The sequence below is a fragment of the Leptonychotes weddellii genome, chromosome 10 (genome assembly GCF_054177405.1).
Source record: "Leptonychotes weddellii isolate Sample4059 chromosome 10, ASM5417740v2, whole genome shotgun sequence".
NCBI lineage: Eukaryota > Metazoa > Chordata > Mammalia > Carnivora > Phocidae > Leptonychotes > Leptonychotes weddellii.
Genome location: NC_138378.1, coordinates 76,438,139 through 76,459,341, shown reverse-complemented (window position 1 = coordinate 76,459,341; position 21,203 = coordinate 76,438,139). Strand labels below are relative to the sequence as shown.

The window sequence follows — 21,203 nt, the reverse complement described above, 5'->3', positions numbered from 1 at the left end:
GCAGGAGGAAGAGAAGTGGACAGAGGCAATTGCTCGGAAGCAGTTGGGGGCGTAGTCAGGGGAGCGCCAGAGGGGAGGGCTGCACGTGGCACTGAAGTCCTTGGGTCCAAAATGACCTTCAGCTTCCGCTGTCTACTAGGCCTGGCTACACCATGGTTCCTGTTCTTGGATTTCCACAAGATTGTGTCTCCTGTTTTACCCCTTCAGAGTCCATCTGTCATTTGAGCACACTTGAAGGAATCTCTTATCCTTTCCCCCAGAAGAGCCCAGACCAAGACACTTAGGTAAATCAGAGAAACACCAACCCCCAGAGAAAACTCTGACATATCTTCCTGACCTCTCCCCTTGGATCTCAAACTGAACTGATCCAAAACAAAACTCTAGGTTCTTCTCCCACTGTCCTGCTCCTCCCCAGCTTTCTCAACCTGTTGACGTGGCATCAGTGACCATTTTTCACCATACACCTGTTCCAGCCCCAGCCACTTCTCTCCCTTGCCCTGTGCACGTAATTCATGATGAGCAAGTCCTAACAGGTTCTCCAAATTAGAGTACGTCTCAGATCAGTTCACTTCTCTCCTCCACCATCACTCAGAGTCTGAGACAACATGGCAGTGGCCCCACCTCGTCCTCTCGTCCCCATTCTCCAGATGTCAGAGTGACCTCTGTAAAATGCCAGCAGTCCTCCCTTCAACACCTCACCAGGGCCTCTAGACACTATCTGCTCTGCCCCACCTACCTTCCTATTACTTTCCAACTCTAGCCACACTGGCCTTCGGACACTTCCAGAACATTCTATGCTAGTTCTCACCTCCAGGTCTTCACAGTTACTCTGAGTCTTGACTCCTCTTCTTCTGGCTCTTCCTCTGGCTGACTCTTCCCTGTCATTCACACCTCAGCCCACTGTCATTCATCTCCTCAAAGATCTCAAAAGATACTATGTATCTCCTGGCACATAGTAGGCATTCAGTAATAATTTTGAACAGAGGTATGGGTGAATATACAGAGAATTCCACCAAATTTTAGCTGTATATCCTAGGGCAAGTTACTAACCCCTCTGAGTTTCCTGAAATGGGGATAGTATTACCCATAAAACCATCTTTTTATAGATTAGATGAGCTAATGAATGTGCCTTCTTGATTTTTAATTTTTTTAAGGATTTTTTTTTTCTTAAGTAGGCTCCATGCTGGGCTTGAACTCATGACCCTGAGATCAAGACCTAAGATGAGATTAAGAGCCGATGCTAACGAACTGAGCCACCCAGTGGCCCCTAAAATATTTTATTTTTAAATAATCTCTATACCCAGTGTGGGCCTTGAACTTATGACCCCGAGATCAAGAGTCGCATTCTCCACTGACTGAGCCAACCAGGTGCCCCACATATGCCTACCTTAAATTTTGAGCATGTTATTTAATTGCTTTGTGCCTCAGTTTCCCTCTCTTTAAAGCAGAAATAATAAAGGCCTATTCTGGTATTTAAAAAGTGTACATATTTGACCTTTGTCCCTGGTTCTTGATACAGAGCCCCTAAAACCCTTGGAACTCCTTGAGTGAGAGGACTGTCTTCTGTCACTGATAAAAGGCCCCTTTAAGCCACACCTGAGTTTATGCTAACAAGGTGACTCAGTGGGCCTTGCACAGTTTCAGGAGCACTGGTCCCAGAAAGACCACACCTGTGATTAGAGGTTTGGAGCCCCCACCCCTGCCCTCCTGGGAGGGAATGCGGCTGGCTTATAAAAACTCTTCAACAGTAGGATTCAGAGAGCTTCTGGGTTGATGAGCATGCTGGGGGGTGGCACACCCAGAAATGGTATAGAAGCTCCTCGAACACCCCCACCCCAACATCTTGCTCTATGCATCTCTTCCATTTGGCTCTATCTCCCCTGCCACCAAATTGGGCTATTTCTGAGTTCTATCCTTTACAATAAACCTGTAAATGAAAGGAAAATGTGGGACGCCTGGGTGGCTCAGATGGTTAAGCATCTGCCTTCGGCTCAGGTCATGATCCCAGGGTCCTGGGATCGAGCCCCACATCGGGCTCTGTGCTCAGCAGGGAGCCTGCTTCTCCCTCTCCCTCTGCCTGCCTGTCTGCCTACTTGTGATCTCTCTCTCTCTCTCTCTCTGTCAAATAAATAAATAAAATCTTAAAAAAAAAAAAAAAAGAAAGGAAAATGTTTTCCTGAGTTCTGCGAGTCATTCCAACACATTGCCAAACCTGAGGAGGGAGATGTGGGAGCCCCCAATTTTAGAGCTGGCCAGTCAGAAGTACAGGTGGCCCCTGGGGACTTGCATCTGGCACCTGATGGGAGACTGTCCTGTGGGACTGAGGCTTACACCGCGTCGTCTGTGCTCACAGCAGGAGTTGGCGTCAGAATTGCATTGACTAGTTTGACACCCAGCTGGTGAGAGAGAATGGCAGAATTGGTTGCTGTTGGTGTTGGGAAACACCACACATTGGGTGTCAGAAGTGTGGTCGGAAGAAAAACCTCACTCCCCTCCCACGAGGTCTTGGTGAGGACTACATAATTTAGGCCACGTCAAGTACTTAGAGCCTGGTACAGAGGAAGGTCTCCGTAAAGGTTAACTGTGCCTTAGAGTATCTGTAAGACCTGGGGCTGGGGACAGAGAAAGGACGGGGGTAAGCAAGAGTCAGTAAGTTGAGGATTCACTGAGGGGTCTCTGTTTGCCCAGTTGTGTGCTAAGCTCCCCAAGGAGACCTGAAAAGGAGATGGGGCTTTCAAACACATTCTTGTCCGTGGGAAGTTGGGCGCTAGCTGGTGCCCACCACACCACACACACACAAACACACACACACACACATATACACACACACTTTACCAAGCCATGTGGAAGGGTCTCTCGGAATGAGGTCTTACGGAAGTCTTCCTGGAAGAGGAGGGGTTTGACCTTGACCATCAAGGGCAGGTACACGTAGGGTGTCTAGGAGGCAGAGCAGGGGAAGGATGAGGACCGAGAAGGAGCCTGGGCATCTGAGGTGCCCTTGGAGAGCAGAGCTTTAGGGTAGAGTGTGCGGGCAAAACTAGGCCAGGCAGAGGGCAGTTAGGACAGGGAGGGGCAGGTATCAAGGGGTGACTCTATGCCTGACTTTCCCCCCAGGAGCTCTGGCCTGGCCCAGCCACCACAGCCCTCTGTCTGGCAGGACCCGGCTTTCCAGCCTCCAGACCCAGCATAGCTGCAGCAAGGGCCCCTGCTGGCCCAGGCCGTCTGCAGGGTTGCTCTCGGGACTCAGCAACTGGCAGCAGCAGGACAAGAGGTCCAGGCGGAGATGGCCCAGGCCCGCAGGACCTCAGCCACCCCTGACGTCGCTGCAGGGTGCCAGGCACTGCGGGGCCTCCCTTATCCACCCGCGCCTTCCCCAGGCAGCGCCCCCTTCCAGACTGTCTGCCTACTCACTCCTCTCCTTCTTTGCCTCTTCCCGCTCTAAGTCCTGCTTTGGCCGTTGTCATACATTTATTGACTGAGCTCCCTCATATATGACATTAACCTACCAGAGCTCTTGCTCAACTAAGGGTCCCCGAGTCATTCCTTAAAAGCTCCAGGATGGTTGCCAGTTTATAGGTAGCATGAAGATGCCAGACTGCTTGCCCAAGTCCTAGCCCTGGGGCTTATTAGTTGTATGACCTTGGGCATAACCTCTCCTCCTCTGTAAAATGGGATAATACAGGGAGCTACATCACTGGGTTGCTGGGAGGCATTGGTAAATTACCATATGCGGAGCCCTCAGAGCAGCTCCTGGGCACACTGAGTACTCGGTGGTCTTATTATCACTATCGTTATCCTGAATCTCTGTTACCAGCTTGAAATGCCTCCATTCACACAGAGTGCAAACGCTTTTCCTTTGGCTTAAGCTTATTATTGTTAAAATGCTAAGCCCTTCCTGGGTGAAGGGGGTGTTCAGACTCCTTCTCTCCAGCAAGAACTTCTGAGGCACAGTGGGATCAAGGGTATGTATGGAGGGAATGTATGGAGGGTGGGGAAAGGCCCAGAATGGGGAAATGAGAAGTCCTCAACCCAATTCTGTAATGTTTCTTCTCGTCCCTGGAATCTTTGCTCCTGGCAAGCCAACCCCTCCCCATCGTTTACTGCAGGGTCCCTCCCACACCAACACCTCCCTGAGTCACTCCCTGCATCCTGGATGCCCCTCCTTCCTATTTCTCTGGCCGTTTCCCATATTCCACCCCAAAGTGCCTGATGCAGTCGCGGGGCCCCCTATTGGCCTACGCCAGCGCTCTCTTGTCCTCACTATATTTACTACTCTGGTTTACCTCTAAGCTTTTCCCTAACGCATGTCTGAACTCCTCCAAAGCTGGGTCTCCCTTTAGCAGCCCAGAGGTCTCATACCCCACAAAGTCCCCAGGCTGCAGGGCAGGGGTGGAGCGGCCTGGCCCTACGGGCTTACCTGGGTCTCGGAGAGGTTCAGCTGGCGGGCCAGCTTGGTGCGCTCCCGGCCCACCACGTACTGACAGCGCTGGAACTCCATTTCCAGGTGGTAGAGCTGCTCGGCCGTGAAGGATGTGCGGGTCCGCTTGGGCCGGTCCAGGTCCAGACCCTTAGGCAGGATGATCTCCCGGATGGTCCCTTTGGCATCTGCAGGGCCATGAAAAGAGGCTGGTTAGTTCACTAGGTAAGGAGTTAGGCCACCAACAATCATCTTCACAAGAGGTAGTGTGATCTAATGGGGAGCTCTTTGGGCCTGGGTCTGGCTCTGTGACCTCTGACAAGTGGCTTGCCCTCTCTGGGCCTAGCTTCCTTAATCACTCAATGCAGTATGTTGTATCTATTCGGCATATATATGTGAATGGGCCTCATTACAAATTTCAAGTCCACTGCCATAGTCTGGGCAGAAAGGATTTGCTCTGACCCAGCCAGGATTCTATTCCCTCAGCAGAGTAAAAGGACAAATGGAAAGAGATATACCAAGTCCTCAAGTATAGAGGAGAGGATGGGTTAGAATTGGGTCTGATCAGTCAGGTAAGGCTTACTGGAGGAGATGTCCAGAGCCAGGTCCTGAGCCCTGTGGACAGGTGTGCACGCATGGGTGAGCACTCAGTCCACAGACCCTCCTGGGGTCCGCGAAGAGGCTAGCTAGTATGGGGTGGAGGGCAGCCTGGGGAGCTGGGATCCCCAGGAAAGAGCCCAAGGACCACTGCCACCAATCAAGCTGCTGGGGTGCCTTCCAGAGGGGAGATTTCTACCACTCGCCATGTACCTAGTTCTGAGCAATAGGACCACCCTCCTGGGTCCTAACCCAATACCATCCATGCATAGAGTCTCCAATATTTTGAAGCCTACTTAAGAGAGGTTGAAAACCTTGCAGCCTATATTCACCGGATATTCCCACTCAAAGAACTGAGAAACAAAAACAAAATGTTCGCAAAAGTAAAATATGAATTGGAGGGGGGGCTTCTGTATATACATCAGCTTTAACTATAGGGGCAGAGATGATCCATGTTCACCCTCCAGAAGCGTATGGCAGGGCTGCTCATGTTTTAGGCATAATAAAAGCTGACACCTCTGCTGTGTTTGCTCTGGGCCAGGCACTGTTTTCAGCACTTGAACCCTCCCAATGTCTCAGTGAAGCTGGATTATTATTAGTCCCATTCTTTTTTTTTTTTTTAGATTTTTTATTTATTTATTCATGAGAGACAGAGAGAGAGAGAGAGAGAGGCAGAGGGAGAAGCAGGCTCCCAAGGAGCAGAGAGCCCGATGCGGGACTCGATCCCAGGCCCTGGGATCATGACCTGAGCCGAAGGCAGACGCTTAACCATCTGAGCCACCCAGGTGTCCCTATGAGTCCCATTCTACAGATAGGGAAGTGAAGGAACACATTTTAAGTAACTCACCCGAGGCCACACTGACAGTGTTCCATCAGCTGTATAAACACCCTTACTTTACTTTATGAATACCATCTTTTGGTAATACTTAATGATTCAATGGATAGGTTATAATGAAGAGAACTTGGGTCATGGGTATAAAAAAATGGAATCTTCTGGACAGGTTCCTCAGTGCCCTGGAAGGCAGAGGAAAAGACTTGCATTTGGGATGTGCCATCTGTCAGGGGACTCCTGTGAGCCTCACCACTGTGGATTCTGCTTTTAGAATCCCTGCTCTAGAGGGTGACCCTGACCCCTGTCCCTCTGAATCCTCCACCATATGGTTTATGAGATGGTTCTTCCTGGCTCCTGCCAGGGCCTGCTCACATTTCCTCCTCCAGGGTATGTGTTAGCTCCTTGTAGGCTCCTGGCTCGCAGGTCCTGCCCCTGCCCTCAGAGGTGCTCAGTCGAGCCTGGGGAGAAGCTGTGTCTGGGTCAGGGAATACAGTCACTCTCAGAGGTGGTCTTCCCCTCACTAGGCGTGTCTTGTGAGGGGACTGGGCAGAGCTTATCAGATGGACATGGGCCCTGCTCTTGAGGTGGTGGTGGGAACCACAGGCCTTTTGGAACAACTCAAACTTTCCCTCTCTGATACTTTCTACATTCCGAAAAGGTGGGGAGGTAGTATTTGCAACCCCATTGACTGGGTTCCCTTTGCTCAGGTCCTATTATTTCCAATTGCAAGATCTGTCTCAGAACTTCCTCACAACACCCAAGTGACTCCATCTCTAAAGGCCTTGATTTTTTTTTTAAGATTTTATTTATTTATTTATTTATTTGACAGAGAAAGACCTGAGAGAGGGAACACAAGCAGGGGGGAGTGGGAGAGGGAGAAGCAGGCTTCCCGCCGAGCAGGGAGCCCGATGCGGGGCTCGATCCCAGGACCCTGGGACCATGACCTGAGCCAAAGGCAGACGCTTAATGACTGAGCCACCCAGGCGCCCCTAAAGGCCTTGATTTTATTAAAAGTGTTTTGGGGGGTGTAGACTGGAGGAAGGGTGGTGGGTGTCATATGTGGTGATAGCAGTTTCACATCTCCTCGGTGAGCCTCTGGAGACCACTGGAGCCTGCGTTCCCGACCACTGGGGTCAAATCACACATGTCCCCCGTCCTTTCCTCTTTGTAGAAGAGCCGAGACAAGCATTCCTGCCTCAGGGAACAGACAAGGTCAGCTCTTCCTCTCAGGTTTAGGGAAGGCAGGAATCATATAAGAAAGGCAACTTGCCCGCCAGATATCAAAACCTGCCATAAAAATAAGCATAGGAAAAGATATTCAACATCGCTAGCCATTGGGGAAGGCAAGTTAAAACCATAAGAGACACATATTAGAATAGCTAAAATAAAAAATACTGAGAGTGTCAAAGGCTGGTGAGGATGCAGAGAAACTCGATCTCTCATACACTGCCAGTGGAAATGTACATGGTGCAGCCACTCTGGAAAATGACCTGGCAGTTTCTTAAAGGGTTAAACATACACTTACCATAGAACCCAGTGACCACGCTCCTAGGCCTTTATCTGAGAGAAACAAAATCTTAGGTTCACGGCAAAATCTGCACATGAATGTTCACAGCTGCTTTATTTATAATAGCTCCCACATGGAAACAAGCCGAATGTCTTTCAATGGGTGAGTGGTTAAGCAAACTGGGGTAGAGCTATACCATGGGATATTAGCAATAAAAAGGAATGACTATTGACAGACACGACAATTTGGATGAATCTCCAGGGAATTCTACTGAGTAAGAAAACCAAAGTCGGTCCCCAAGATATATAACAATGATCACAATGACAAAGTTATAGAAGAAGAGAACAGATCCATGGTTGCCAGAGGTTAGGTAAGGGAGGGTGTGACTATCAAGGGGTAGCATGAGGAAGTTCCTTGATGGTGACAGAACAGTTCTCGATTTGTGGTGGTGGATATACAGATCTATAAATGTGGTAAAGTGTCATAGAACTATATATAAAGACAAAAAAATGAGTGAATGTAAAAATGGGTGAAATTTGAGGAAGGTCTGTAGTCTAGTCAATTATATTGTACTGATGTCAATTTCCTGCTTTTGATAATGTCTTATAGAGGGACACCTGGGTGGCTGAGTCCATTAAAGTCTGCCTTCGGCTCAGGTCATGATCCCAGGGTCCTGGGATCGAGTCCCACATGGGGCCCCTTGTTCAGCAGGGAGTCTACTTCTCCCTCTGCCTGCCGCTCTCCCTGCTTGTGCTCTCTCTCTCTGAAAAATAAGTAAATAAAATCTAAAAACAAACCAAAACTAATTGATAATGTTTTATAGATATGTAAAATGTCACTTTTGGGAGAAGGTGGGTGATGGATACATAGGACCTCTCTGTCAGAACCTCTCTGTACTATTTTTACAACTTCTTTTGAGTCAAAAATTATTTCAAAATAAGACATTAACAACAGCAACAAAACATGCCATGAAGCTGCAATGAGGTTTTGTCCCCGATGAGGACAAATCCATCGGTGCGAAAAATACAGTAGCATTTCCCCAAAATGCCTCCACATTCCACTTGTGATTTGTAAGGTGATTTTAAATGGTACATAAATAAACATTTGTCATTTTGAAAGTTATGTACTTATTTTAATGTTTACTAGAAAAAATTTAAACCTATGATTTTATGTACTTAGGATAAGGCAGAAGTAGGTATTTAATCTTAAAATGTATTATGCTAAAATATTAAGTAAGTAAACAGAATATAAATATAACAGAAATGGTGAAGATGATATTCAAATGACTGAAAATCAGAGAACAATGGAATCAAGAGTGCACAAGAAGACCCACATATACATAGTGGTAGAGTTTATGATAATGGGAGCATTCTAAATGGAAAAAGGTGGATCTGGTCAATAAATGGAGTTAAGTAGATGGGTGACCATAAATCATCTATTTGGAATAAAATTAAGTTAAATTCCTATCTTTCATCATAAATGACAATAATTTTCAAATGGATTAGAGAGAAAATCGTAGACTATAAAATGATAAAAGTACTAAAAGGAAATATAGGATGATATTTTTATAATCCTGAGCTTGGGAAGAGCAAGATATAAAACTAGAGCTGTAAAGGAAAGACAAAGGATATATCCGACTATATTAAAGCTAACGCCTTTTGTAGGACAAAAGGACCAAGATCAAGGTAAAATTAAAAAAAAAATTGAAGAAAAAACTTTTTAAAATGGTAAAAAAATTATATATAATGCAATAATAAATGATTTTTTAAAAAGGAAATAGTCTATTAGAAAAAAATGGTCAAGTAATTTATCTGGGCCATTTACAGAAAAAGATGTCAAATGACCAATAAACATAAGAAAAATGAGCACAGCTTCACAGAAATCAGGATGATGCAAATTCACACAACAATGGAAAATCATTTATCTCCCATAGGACTGGAAAGACATTAATGAATGGTTAATAAATCAGTGATGAACTGTAGGGGATGCCACACTCCCATTCAATGTTGGTAGGACTGTAAATTGTCACCACTTTTTAAGGCTGCATTTGTCAAGATTAAAGACGCACATAACTTTTGCCCTAGCAATTTTATTTTAGTATGTATTTATCCAGAAAAGCATACACTCATGTGCTCCAGAGCATATATAAGGGTGTTTGCTGCAGCATTGTTCAAAATATTGAAAATTTGAAAGCAACCTCAAGGTTCCCCACAAGAGAAATGGCTGAACAAATCATGGTAATTCATACTACAAAATAGATTGCAGCAATTTAAAAGAATGACAAAGTATCTATATGAACTGACATTAAGTGAAAGAAAGTTATAGAATAACGTATGCAGTAATATCCCACTTATGTAAACGAAACAACTATGCATATTCAACCATTCAACATATATTTAATGACCACCTACTATGTGCCAAATACTATTCCAGGGTCTGGAGATATAGAAATGAGCAAAATAAACAAAGTCTTTGTTTCCTTAGATCTTGTACTGTGGACAGAGAAAAATAATAAATTTTAAAAATGAATATGTATGTAATGACAAATGTTGGGAGGACAATAAAACAAGATAAGAGGATATTACTGACCCTCTCCACATAACTGAAACCCAATAACCATAGTGTGTGTGTGTGTGTGTGTGCATGGTTGCTATTTTAGCTATAATAGAGAAGGCCACTCATCAAAGTTAAGTTAGTGGATAAATCGTGAACGCTGTTCACCAGTGTTTCCAACTCCTCCCAAGCACATGGTAGGGTTGCACTAATTTTCTACACTTTGAGATTAGATATGACCATATGACTTACTTTAGCCAAAAGGAAAAGGTGAAGTCACCTTCAGATGAACACTCATAATTTGCCACACCCCTTTCCTCTCACTGGGATGGTCCTGGAAGCAGGAGTCAAAATGGACTGTCATAGCCTGGATCTCGGAGTACCAAGCTGAGCCCGTGCCCACTTGTGATGGACTTATAATGTGAGTGAGAAGTACAGTTGTGTTTTGTTAAAACTCAAAGATTTGGGGTTGTCTTGGACGCAAAACCTAGCCCCCTGGACGGAGCCCCCTTCCCTGAATTGTTCCTTTTCTGGGTGGAGTTTGGGGGAAGCACCTGGAAGGAGGGACAGCTTTAATTCCAGGGCCTCCTTGTGGGTAGGGACTCCTTAGGGTGAAAATGCATGAGTCTAAAGGGAATGACTCCTGAGGCTTGCTGCCTTTCTGGTCTCCTCAAAGAGGGGTGAGCCCGAGGGGGATGGGAGAGGGTGATTCTGTCCCAGGAGCCTTTGCCTTGGGAGAGGTGGTCATTCCTGTCTGATAATGGCTAGCCAATGCCCCTGACCTCTAGGACCAAATATTACCCACTCCTGGTCCCTCTCCCAGTAGACTCCCACAAAGCCCTACCTGATTCCATCTCCTACCACCTGGGTAGTTCCTTTGCATGACAAGCTGGTAATGTGCTGATTTTTAAGTGTGACAAGGTCCTTCCTGCCTAATCTACAATGTGATTATTATAAAAATTCCTTATGGAAAATTCATCCTCAAGTTGATTGGGAAAATTGAAAATGGAAGAATAGTGAAGAAACAATGTGAAAGAATGAGGAGAAACTGCTTGCATTACCACCCAGCAGAACATATTACAAATCTACAGCAACTAAAATGGTGTGATGCCGACACAAGAGTCTGGAAGCAAATCCATGCATATTTGAGGATTTCTATAAAGAAGACATTTCAAATTAGTGGGAGGAAAGATAGGATTATTAAAGACCTGGCTTTTGGACAATTAGCTCATTATTTGGAATAAAGTAATTTATCTCACACTGTGTGCAAAAATAAACACAAGATAGATGAACATTTTTCATATAAAAATAAGCTCCAAAAATTGAAGAAAAACATACACAATTTTTAAAAAGGAAAATAAATGACAGATTTGAGTACCTAGAAATAAAAACTTTTGCAGGATGAGAGACAGTTAAAAGACAAACAACAGATTAGGAGAAAATATTCATAATACATGCATAGCAGAGTCCTAATATCTGGTACAAACAGCCTCTAGAAACTCAGATGAGTAAAGTCAAGCAGTGGGAAACTGAGCAAATTTATGAAAGGGTTATTCAGAGAAGAAGAAATGCAAGTGTCTAATAACTATGAAAAAATACTCAAGCTCAGAGGGAATCAGAGAAAATCAAAGTTAGAACACCAAATGAGATCGTTTTTTTCTTTTTCCAGATGCCATATTTTATCTATCAGCCTGGAGAAAATGTGCTGGCAAAAATGAGGGAACATATAGGTTCTCTCAAGCTCCATTGTTAAGAATATTTGTAGAGATGGGGCGCCTGGGTGGCTCAGTTGTTAAGAGTCTGCCTTCGGCTCAGGTCATGATCCCAGGGTCCTGGGATCCAGCCCCGCATTGGGCTCCCTGCTCCACAGGAAGCCTGCTTCTCCCTCTCCCACTCCCCCTGCTTGTGTTCCCTCTCTTGCTGTGTCTCTCTCTGTCAAATAAATAAATAAAATCTTTAATTAAAAAAAAAGAATATTTGTAGAGGACAATTTCACAATGCCTAGCTAAATTAAAAACCGCCTAATTCCATTGTCCTAGAAATCTGATAGAGGTTTCTACTCCAGAGAAATATTGATGCACTTTGATAAAGACAGACTCACTGTGGCATAGTCTGTAAGAGAAAAATAAAGGAAAAAGTTCAATGTTTATCACCGGAAATATTGTTAATAAAATCACAGGATTAGTCATGCCTTTGGCTTTTTTGTAGACATTAACAAGAATGAGGAACATCCCCATACACTGACCTGGATGGATGTCCCTTATATACTACTATATAAAAACAGCAAGTATGTACAAACCTTTTTTTTTTTTTTTAAGATTTTATTTATTTATTTGACAGAGAGAGGTAGAGGCACAGCGAGAGAGGGAACACAAGCAGGGGGAGTAGGAAAGAGAGAAGCAGGCTTCCCACCGAGCAGGGAGCCCGATGCGGGGCTCGATCCCAGGACCCTGGGATCATGACCGGAACTGAAGGCAGTCGCTTAACCAACTGAGCCACCCAGGCGCCCCCAAACCTATTTTTATAAAGAACAAAAAGTAAGACTAAGACTACACTCTGTGTGTGTGTGTGTGTGTGTGTGTACTTGTGTCCACATAGGATCAAGTCTGCAGGATAAACACCTCTCTTCTGTCCACTGTTCAAGAGTGGAAGCTGGTGAGGGAGGAAAAACTTTCCCTAATCTTACCTTGTGTACTTTTTTGTTTGGTTTGTTGCAAAGACTACGTAACAAAATTGAGTTTTACCTTTGGTTGGAGAAGAACTTTCTAACAGAGAACTAAAAGTCCCAAGACAAATGACCATTAGATATGATTACAATTTAAATTTGAGTTCAGAAAAAAAAAACCTCACAGCAAAAAAAAAAAAAAAAAAAAATTTTTTTTAACCTCACAGCAAATTTTTTAAAAAGAAAAAGATTTGGGCATATTTGCAACACATGTCACAGAAAAAGGGATTATTTCTTTAGTATAAAAATAGCATTCACAACTATAAGAAAATAATAAACCAATACAGAAATAGCTAAGCACATTAATAAAAAATTCACAGAAGAGGAAATTAAAATGAAGAATAAATATATGAATATAGGCTTAACCTCACTAGTAATTAAAAATGCTAATAAAAATATATTTTTTTTCACTTGAAAAGACCTCACTCTAAAAGATCCAGTATACCTAGGTTGGAAGGATGAGGAAAATGGCACTTTTATACACAATTGCTGGGAGTATACACTTTTGGCATGAAATTTGGAAATATCTATCACAATTTTAATATGATATATGTGAAATAATGCTTATTATTTTAAACATTTTATTATGAGAAATTTCAAACATATACAGAATTGGAGAGAATAGTGTCATAAGCTCTGATATACCTATCCCCCAACTGCAACAATTACAAATTCAGGAACAATCCTGTTTCTTCTCTATCCTCGTAATTTTAAGTAAATCTCAGACATCATATCATTTCATCCAGAAATATTTCTATATGTATCTCTAAAAAAGACTTCCTTTAAAAAAACAACCACAGTACTACTGTCACAACCAAAATCATTACCAATCATTCCTTAATATAAAAAAAGTCCTACATGTTTCCACATTTTTCAGATTGTCTCATAAATGAGACCTTAAAAAACCATCTGTCCAAACTAGGATACAAAGATGCTCACTGATGCATTGTTTGTAGTAGTGGAAAAGTAGAACCAACCTAAATATCCATCAATAGGGGACTGGTTAAATTAATTATATCTGCAGAATGGAATATCATGCAGCTGTTACAAAGAACAAGTCAGTTCTAGACAGCAAGATGTTGACAAATGTTTATAAAATGGAAAAAATTTTGCAAAAAAAATCCCACTCTTGTAATATATAACTTATATATTTACATTTTTCATTTAGTAGAGAAAGTTTGGGAGGTTACATCCTGGGAGTGTACATGCTTTATGGAGGGAAAAATGAAGAAGTTTCAATTTATACATGATATAGCAAAACAGCATGGTTGGTTTTGTAATTGGAAAGTTATTTTATACATCAGAAAATAAAAGACATCAGAAACAAATTAGAAGGAAATTATAAACTTAAAAAAACTGCAACACATATTGAAAGCAATGAGCTACTATCCTTAATGCTGAGTTTCTACAAATCAATAAGGAAAGAAATATTTGAAAATTAAAAATGGTCAAAGGAAATCAGTTAATAGATAACACCAGAAGAAATATACTGGCCAATAAATATGAAAAGATAGTTAACTACATTAATAATAAATGAAATAAAAATTAGAATGCCAATGAGGTACTACTTATCACCTATACCATTAACAAAGATAAAAAAGATATGTAATGCCCAATATGGGCAGAGGGAAAAGATGAGGTTATAAACTACAAAGAACAAGATGACAATATGAGGGTGTAAATTGCAAAGAACAATTTGACAGTATCTATCAAGATATACAGTACAAACTGATGGCAAGATTTGGAGATACAAGCACTTTCAGGCATTGCTACCTACTGGGGCTGGGACAGGGGAGTGGAGTGGTATACCATCTATGGAGGGCAATTTGGCATTATCTTCCAAATTACAAACACACCCAAGTAACCTGCTTTTGGGAACTTCCCTGACATATACCTACACACGTGCAAATGACCAAGAAGGAGTTTACTTATTGCAGCATTGCATATAATAGCAACATATAAGAAAAAAGCTAAATGTCCACCAATAGGACATGAATTATACAACATACATTATGGTCCACCCAGTCCATATAAATGGAATACTATGCATCTGTGAAAAACCTAAAAAGAAATTCTTTACATCCCCAAATATACTGGTAAGTGAAAACAGCAAGGTGCTGAAAAATATAGAGAGATGTCACCATATGGGTTTAAAAAAAAAAAAAAGGCAAGACAAAATAATATAGGGGCCCTGACTTGCATAAGCATGAAATGGTTTTGGAAGGAGAAATTAGAAAGTAAAAAAATGGCTGCCTTGGAGCTGGGTGGGAACTGGAAGACGGAGGGCAGGGATGGGAGAGATTTTTCACTGCCTACGTAAAACAACACAACGTTTTGAAGTTCGAATCATAGGAGCAAATTACTATTTTCGAATTAAGCAAAACACGTTTTTAAAAACTGTCGTGTGTGTAACCTTTTGAAGCAGCAATTGCACTGCTAGGAATTTATCTCACGGAAACACTCAAGTGCGCAAAGACCCGTGCCTTGGGAGTTTATTCCACAGTGTTTCCATTAGAGATAAACAACCGGAGCATCCCTCCAGAGGTTGGGAGAATTCGGGCTTTCCCCAACCAAAGGGATGCTTTCGGTTCCGTCACGGAACAGCGCGAAATGGTTGACCCGAAAAGATGACCCCTAGGGAAGTTGCAAAACAGCTTCTGTAATAGGATTCGGCTTTTGCTAACGTTTGTACGCAAGAGTGGGAAAATCTCCTGGAAGGACACACCTGAAACGGGGCACCGCGGCCATCTCGGGGAGCCTTCTACCGCTTCGGGCTTGGTTTGGTTCGGTTTACGTTGAGCCCGGATGGCTTTTTGAAATTCAGTCTTCTGTCTACCGTGCGAGTGTGGCCGGGGCTGCCCGCAGCCGCACCAGTCCACGCGGTGCGCGGTAGCAGGGGCAACACCGAGCGAACACAGGCTTTGGTCACCCAGTGATTTTAAACTCCAGCGAATGGCTGGAGGCCTGTGGATTGAGCGCGGAGGAGGGGCGCGGATTTAGCTAGCTATTTCTTCCTCGCCCCCTGGCTGGCTCTGCGGGCGGAACCTCCAGCTAACAGCCACAGAGAGGCGGGAGACTCACTACCGACCTCACCGCCCTGCGCCTCACACGACCTCCTGCTCCAGCCGGGACCGGCCTCTAGGCGGCCTCCCCAGCTGGCCCTGGGGACCCAGTTACGAGTCAAAGAAACATATTTGAGGTTTTCCAAGTTTTCTATTTCGGTGGTTCCCAAAGTACAGGGCTCCACAAAATTCCAAAAATATGGCATTGGCAATCTTATGTTTTAACAATTATCCTGTGTTCTGGCACCATCACCGTTTCATAGAAGGAACAGTATTGTAACGTCAAAAAATGAGGATGTCATCTCAGAACGAACGTTGTTCCCGGGGAAGGGCGTTGCAGTCTTCTTCCTAATGAAATACGCGACGTTGACAGTTTTGTCTCCTTTCATTCACTCGACAAATATTGACTGTGTACTGTGTGCTAGGAACACATCTGGGGAGATCGTGGATTTGGCGGGTGGGGGGACCTCTTCCGTGGTCCTGGCGCGGCATCAGGACCCGGGCTCCGGGCACCTGCCTCGCTCGAATTTATCGCAGGCCTCGCTTCCCCGTGGGGGCGGGTCGGGAACCCCGCACTTCCCAGTGCCCGAGACAGTCTCTTGTTTGGGAAACTGAGCGCTAGCAGCTCCTGGCACTTAGTAGGTATTGACTGATGTTTGTGTAAAGAATCAACAAGTGAAGGGCAAGATCGCAGGAGAACGTGGGAGAGAGAGATGGTTCGAGAAGCCTTTGCGGGCCCCAACTAGCACCTAACAGCCGACCCCACCCACCTCCCCGGCTGCGCTCGAGGTCCTGGCTTTCCCACATCCGTCCACTCATCTGCTTTGTGGACCAGATCCGGTCCGGCGCTGCCACTTCTTTCCGCATTGTTCGATGCCACCCTGGCACCCTCACGCCCTCCAAACTCCCTCCTGGATGCTGTGGAGGACGAACCAGACGCCTACGCCACCCAGCTCCCAGGGATTCCTAGGCAGGCCCACTCAGCCTCGGTGTCCTCTATCAGAATTTCTCAAACTGGGGTAGGGAACTCGGCGGGATACACTGCTGTGCAACCCGCTACCGACTTTATGAGGAGTAAGGCCAATCTTTTATTTTTTTTTTTAATTATTTATTTATTTTTAGAGAGAGGAGAGGGAGAGGGAGACAGTATCAAGCGGACTCTGCGCTGAGCGGGGAGCCCAAAGCGCGTCTCAATCTCACGACCCTAAGATGGCGACCTGAGTGGAAACCAAGAGTGGGATGCTTAACCAACTGCCTGACCCAGGCACCCCAGAGCAATCTTTATTTTATATTAAGCAAACAGGAAATAGAAGAATAATTAATATGCTTCCTGTGCCCCCCCAATGCAAATCAAAGAGATATAGGGAGGGATCTCGGGGCCACTATGGCCCCAGGCTCAGTCAGGGGTAATTGAGAAAATGGCCCAGAGCCAACAGGACGCCTAAAGGCTCTCTCTCCCTACAGATGGTGCACAATGGGCCAATGCCCCAAACCGGAGCCATCCCTTGACCTGTATCAGCCCAAGGACAAACACCCCCATGGTCCCCTCCCTCCCCTCCAGTGCAGGTACTCGCTCACAGTCCCAGCCTCCTGGCCCTGCAGGGTGAAGGGGCTGGAGGTGGAGGGGGTGGGGGAGCACCTAGAAGCTCTGACTCTGCAGGTGCGTGTGTGTGTGTTTGCACGTGGGTGCGGCGCACACGCTGGAGACGTGGCAGTGGGGCCCCAGGCCCTGGAATCCAAGCTATGGCCCAGAACAACAAAAATAGCATGAGAACACAAGGAGCCTTGCATAGTTCCCTGAAAATGCAAACAGTGCACGCAAGACACATCAACAAGACGACACATTTGGTTGTGGGGGCTGCTTCTGTGTGTGTGTTAGGGGGGGGGGGGTGCGTGTATATAAAGGGAAAAATAAAGACCAAAAGGATAGCACTGGGTCCAGACCCTTGATGAGAATGTGGGTCCTTCTGCCAAAACAAAGCAGAAGGAAAAACATAATAAACATAAAACAAAACAATCCCAGGGAAATAAAAAAAGAAACCTAATACATCTGCACAGGCCCCCAAACTAAAAATTAAAATAAAACCAAAATTCCAAAGTGCGGTCCCCTGCATGAACCCAAACCTTTCAACTGCAGCCTGGGGCCTGGTCCTGGGTAACCGCGTCTATTAACAGACTCTCGTGGAGGCTAGGGTCCTGAGGTCCACCGAAGCCCCAAGAGCTGGGACTCAAAATCCGGTGTTCATTTAGATACAACGATCTGCCCCGTTTGCTCTGTCTTCTCCGTTGCCAAAATGCCCTCTGGGCAAGCGGGCAGGTGTGCCCTTGCGGAGCTGCTGCAACTTGCAGGGTGGGGCCTGCAAGGTCAGGGCTGAGCCGCTGTATGTCCAGGGGCTTCTGTAAATCCAAGTAGAAAGCGAGCAGATTCGAAGTGAAGCTGAGCCCAGATCTGGCTGCTGGAGGGGGGAGTCTGTTCCCCCCCAGGCCGCTCTCAGCTCAAGCCCCAGAAGCCTTGGCCCCTTGCCCAGCGTCTTCGGATGAGTCTGGCAGCCAGGGCCCTGCCTGGTGTACGCTACTGTGCCCTCTGTAAGCGTCCAGAGTTTCCCTGTTCTGGACCACACCAGCACTGCCCCCACTAAATTCAATGCCTCCCTTCCCCACACCCACATCCGAAGCAAGAATTGCCAGAAAGAGCCAGAGGCTCTGGTCTTCCTGTGTTTTCTTATGTCCTTAGCCACCAGGTGCATCCATCAACTTCCCAGGTGAAAGCATCTCAGCTAGTGAATGGTGGTGTGGGGGCCAGTTGTTCACTCAGTCAAGGGATCTCTAACTTTTCCTGTCCTCCTGCTCCCAGAAAGAGAAGTGTAGAAATGAGGAGGGGAGCTCCCCAGTTTTCACAGCAGGGGAGCGCTCTGGGGGCAGCCGTGATCCTGTTTCACCGGGGCCAAGGTGCTCACACTGGGTCGAGGACAGAGGATGCAGCCAGAATGGGGTTTTGACACCCAGAGGCGTAAGGGACCACTTGGGATGAGCAGGTAGCGGCGCTGAGCATTGTTCGTAAAAGTCGGTGACACCAGCGGGCGACCCTGCCGGCTCTATCCAGGAGGGTTGTTGAATTTGCGTCTGGATTAATCTGGGAATCACGCAGGCGCATTCCAGTGTGCGGGTGTGAGCACAGATTGTGAGGTTGCTGGAAGTTTTGGGTGAAAGTTGGTCCACGTCTTCTAACTGCCGGCATCCCTGCTCCACCGAAAAGGCCACTGCATCTGGTCTGCAAGGGCGGTCAGAGCCACGGCTGGGAGGCGGTCTGTCCAGCTGCCTCCAGCTCGTGGTTGGCGCGCCCTTTCCAAATACAAAACAAAAGGATCCCCCATCCGTGCTCCTCACTGACCTACGGGCTGTGCATGCAGAGGTGTGCGGTGGCCTACGCAGCGGTCTGGTCCCGTAGAACCGTGGCTGGGTACGCCGGGGGGTGTGCGGGCATGCCTGTTGGGCACACACGCCTCACATCCTTGCCGAGTTGTTTGCGTCCATGTGCGGCTTGAAGCAGCCTCCATTTTGAGGTGGGGATGCAGCAAGGTCGGCCTCCCTGGCTCCCTGACCTGCATTTCGCAGAGGGAGCAGGAAACTTGAGCGATGGGTGGAGTGAGGGTTCCTCGAAGGGGATTGGGGAAGGCCACACCTCGTGGTCTGCAAGGTGGCACTAATCCTCCTTTCCACAGCCGGCTCTCAACCCCTTGGCTGCTCACCTCCCAACTCAGGCGCAGCATTTTGCCAGAGCAAAAAGACACCAAGTCCCCTGTAGGGGGGTGAGCTGAGCTGGGAGAGGCTTCTGAGGAAGGAGGCCCATTCCCTGAGTGGTCTGTGGGTCACCTCAGAGCGGGCCCCTTTCATTCAACAGAATATTTTTGGAGATACCGCCGGTGTTTGCAATTTTATAGACATCACCTCTGACCTTTAGCACTGACTTTCAAAGTGACAGCTGTGGGTTTCTGTGTACAATGAGGAAACTGAGGCACAGAGGGGCAGAGAAACTGGCTCAAATTTAAAAGACTCTAAGGCCGGTATTCCAAACCAACTTCATTTAATTCCAGTACACACACTTTCCTTCTATTCCGCTGTGCCTTGGAACTCCCCCCAACAGATCAGCGTGGAAAAGAAACAGAAAGAAGTGCAAAGACCCAGAGGAAGTGGGGTTCTTTTCCAGAATTCTCACCCCATCAGCAACCTAACGGTCTGCGATGGCAAACACCTCCCTTCCACCTTTTTATGATTTGCTGCAAAAGTACTTTGGGAGGATGTGTCCTGGGAGGTCAAGGGCAAAATGGACTCTCTGCTTAAAGCACACTGGAGGACATTCATCCTGAGGCCAAGGCACTACAGGCTTCCCATGACCAGTGCCAGGACTTCCATCTGTTAGAGCCCCTACCCTGAGCCCCGATGGGGCCAGGAGTGACACAGGTGACCCTGGCTAGGAGGAATTAGGGCTAAATAACATGCCAGGTATCTCAGGCCTGAAATAAACTCTTTTTCATTAAATGAGAAAGGGCAGAGGGATTTATGAGGGTCTTGTTTACCTTTCATTTCTTTTAGGTGTGTAAATACACCCTCTGTGCTGTATTTCGATTTTATTGTACAAATATAATGACATTGCTGTATGTGCATACATGCATTTATGAAACTATATCTCCTGACCATGCACACAAGCTGCCCCACGTACAGTGTGTGTGTGTGTGTGGGGGTGCCCATCTCTGTCCACCTGTGGACTGCTCCTAGCATGGGTGGCCTCCATGCTACGTCACTCCTACCTTCTTTGAGTCTACACCTGGGAGTTCTTAAACTGGCCATCTGTACACAGAATTTATTTATTCTACATGCAGAGTTAGTAGAGTGGAAGGGATGATAGGTGGGCATAGAACTCACAATTGTCCAGAACTCACAAATACCCACAGATGGGGTTTGAGGTGGTGAGTGTCACAGGCAGGGACTTGAGAGTCTTAATCTGGGAGTGTGGGCTTAAGGAGATGATTTCTTCATTTCTGGAAGCCCTGCAGATTTTCTCAATGGAACTCCAAGCTAGCTGCTGACATCTTCTATTCAGGACACCCTACAGTCTATGAGAAGGGATATAATTTAATCCCAGGTGCCCAACAAGTCCACACACCTGCTGGAATTGCTGCTGGGTGGGGACCATCCTCATACACAGTCCTGTAACTGCCTGACCCAAGCCTGCCCTCAGAACAGCACTTAGTGCCCCATCTTTAGGTGACCACACCTGACACCAGGAGTGTTTCCAGAAGACCAAGGTCCTTGAGTCTGTGTCCAGACAGTCATCAGTCGAGTTTACATTGGACTGCCTCCATGCTCAACACTGGCCCTGTCCCCCATTCCCAGAGCCACCCAAACCTATCCACTGTGGGGAGGCTGTGCGAAACCAGGCCAACCTGTCCTAGTCTGTGTGTGGGTGGCCTAGGTCAGATCAGACAAAGTCGGGATCCTGGCGCTGGAGT

The 21,203-nt window shown here is 46.1% G+C and overlaps 1 protein-coding gene across 2 annotated transcripts in view; it reads right to left on the bottom strand.

Annotated features, from left to right (window-relative positions):
- Positions 1-21,203, bottom strand: part of VAX2 (ventral anterior homeobox 2) — a 28,211-nt gene that overhangs the window by 5,632 nt on the left and 1,376 nt on the right. The window contains exons 2-3 of one of the 2 annotated variants that reach the window (XM_081833647.1): positions 4,418-4,605; positions 2,836-2,937 (exon numbers count right to left, since the gene is read on the bottom strand). In XM_081833647.1, the coding sequence (XP_081689773.1) occupies positions 2,836-2,937; positions 4,418-4,605 (290 nt within the window). The remainder of the gene's footprint in view (positions 1-2,835; positions 2,938-4,417; positions 4,606-21,203) is intronic. The other variant, XM_006728025.2, reaches the window with a different exon arrangement.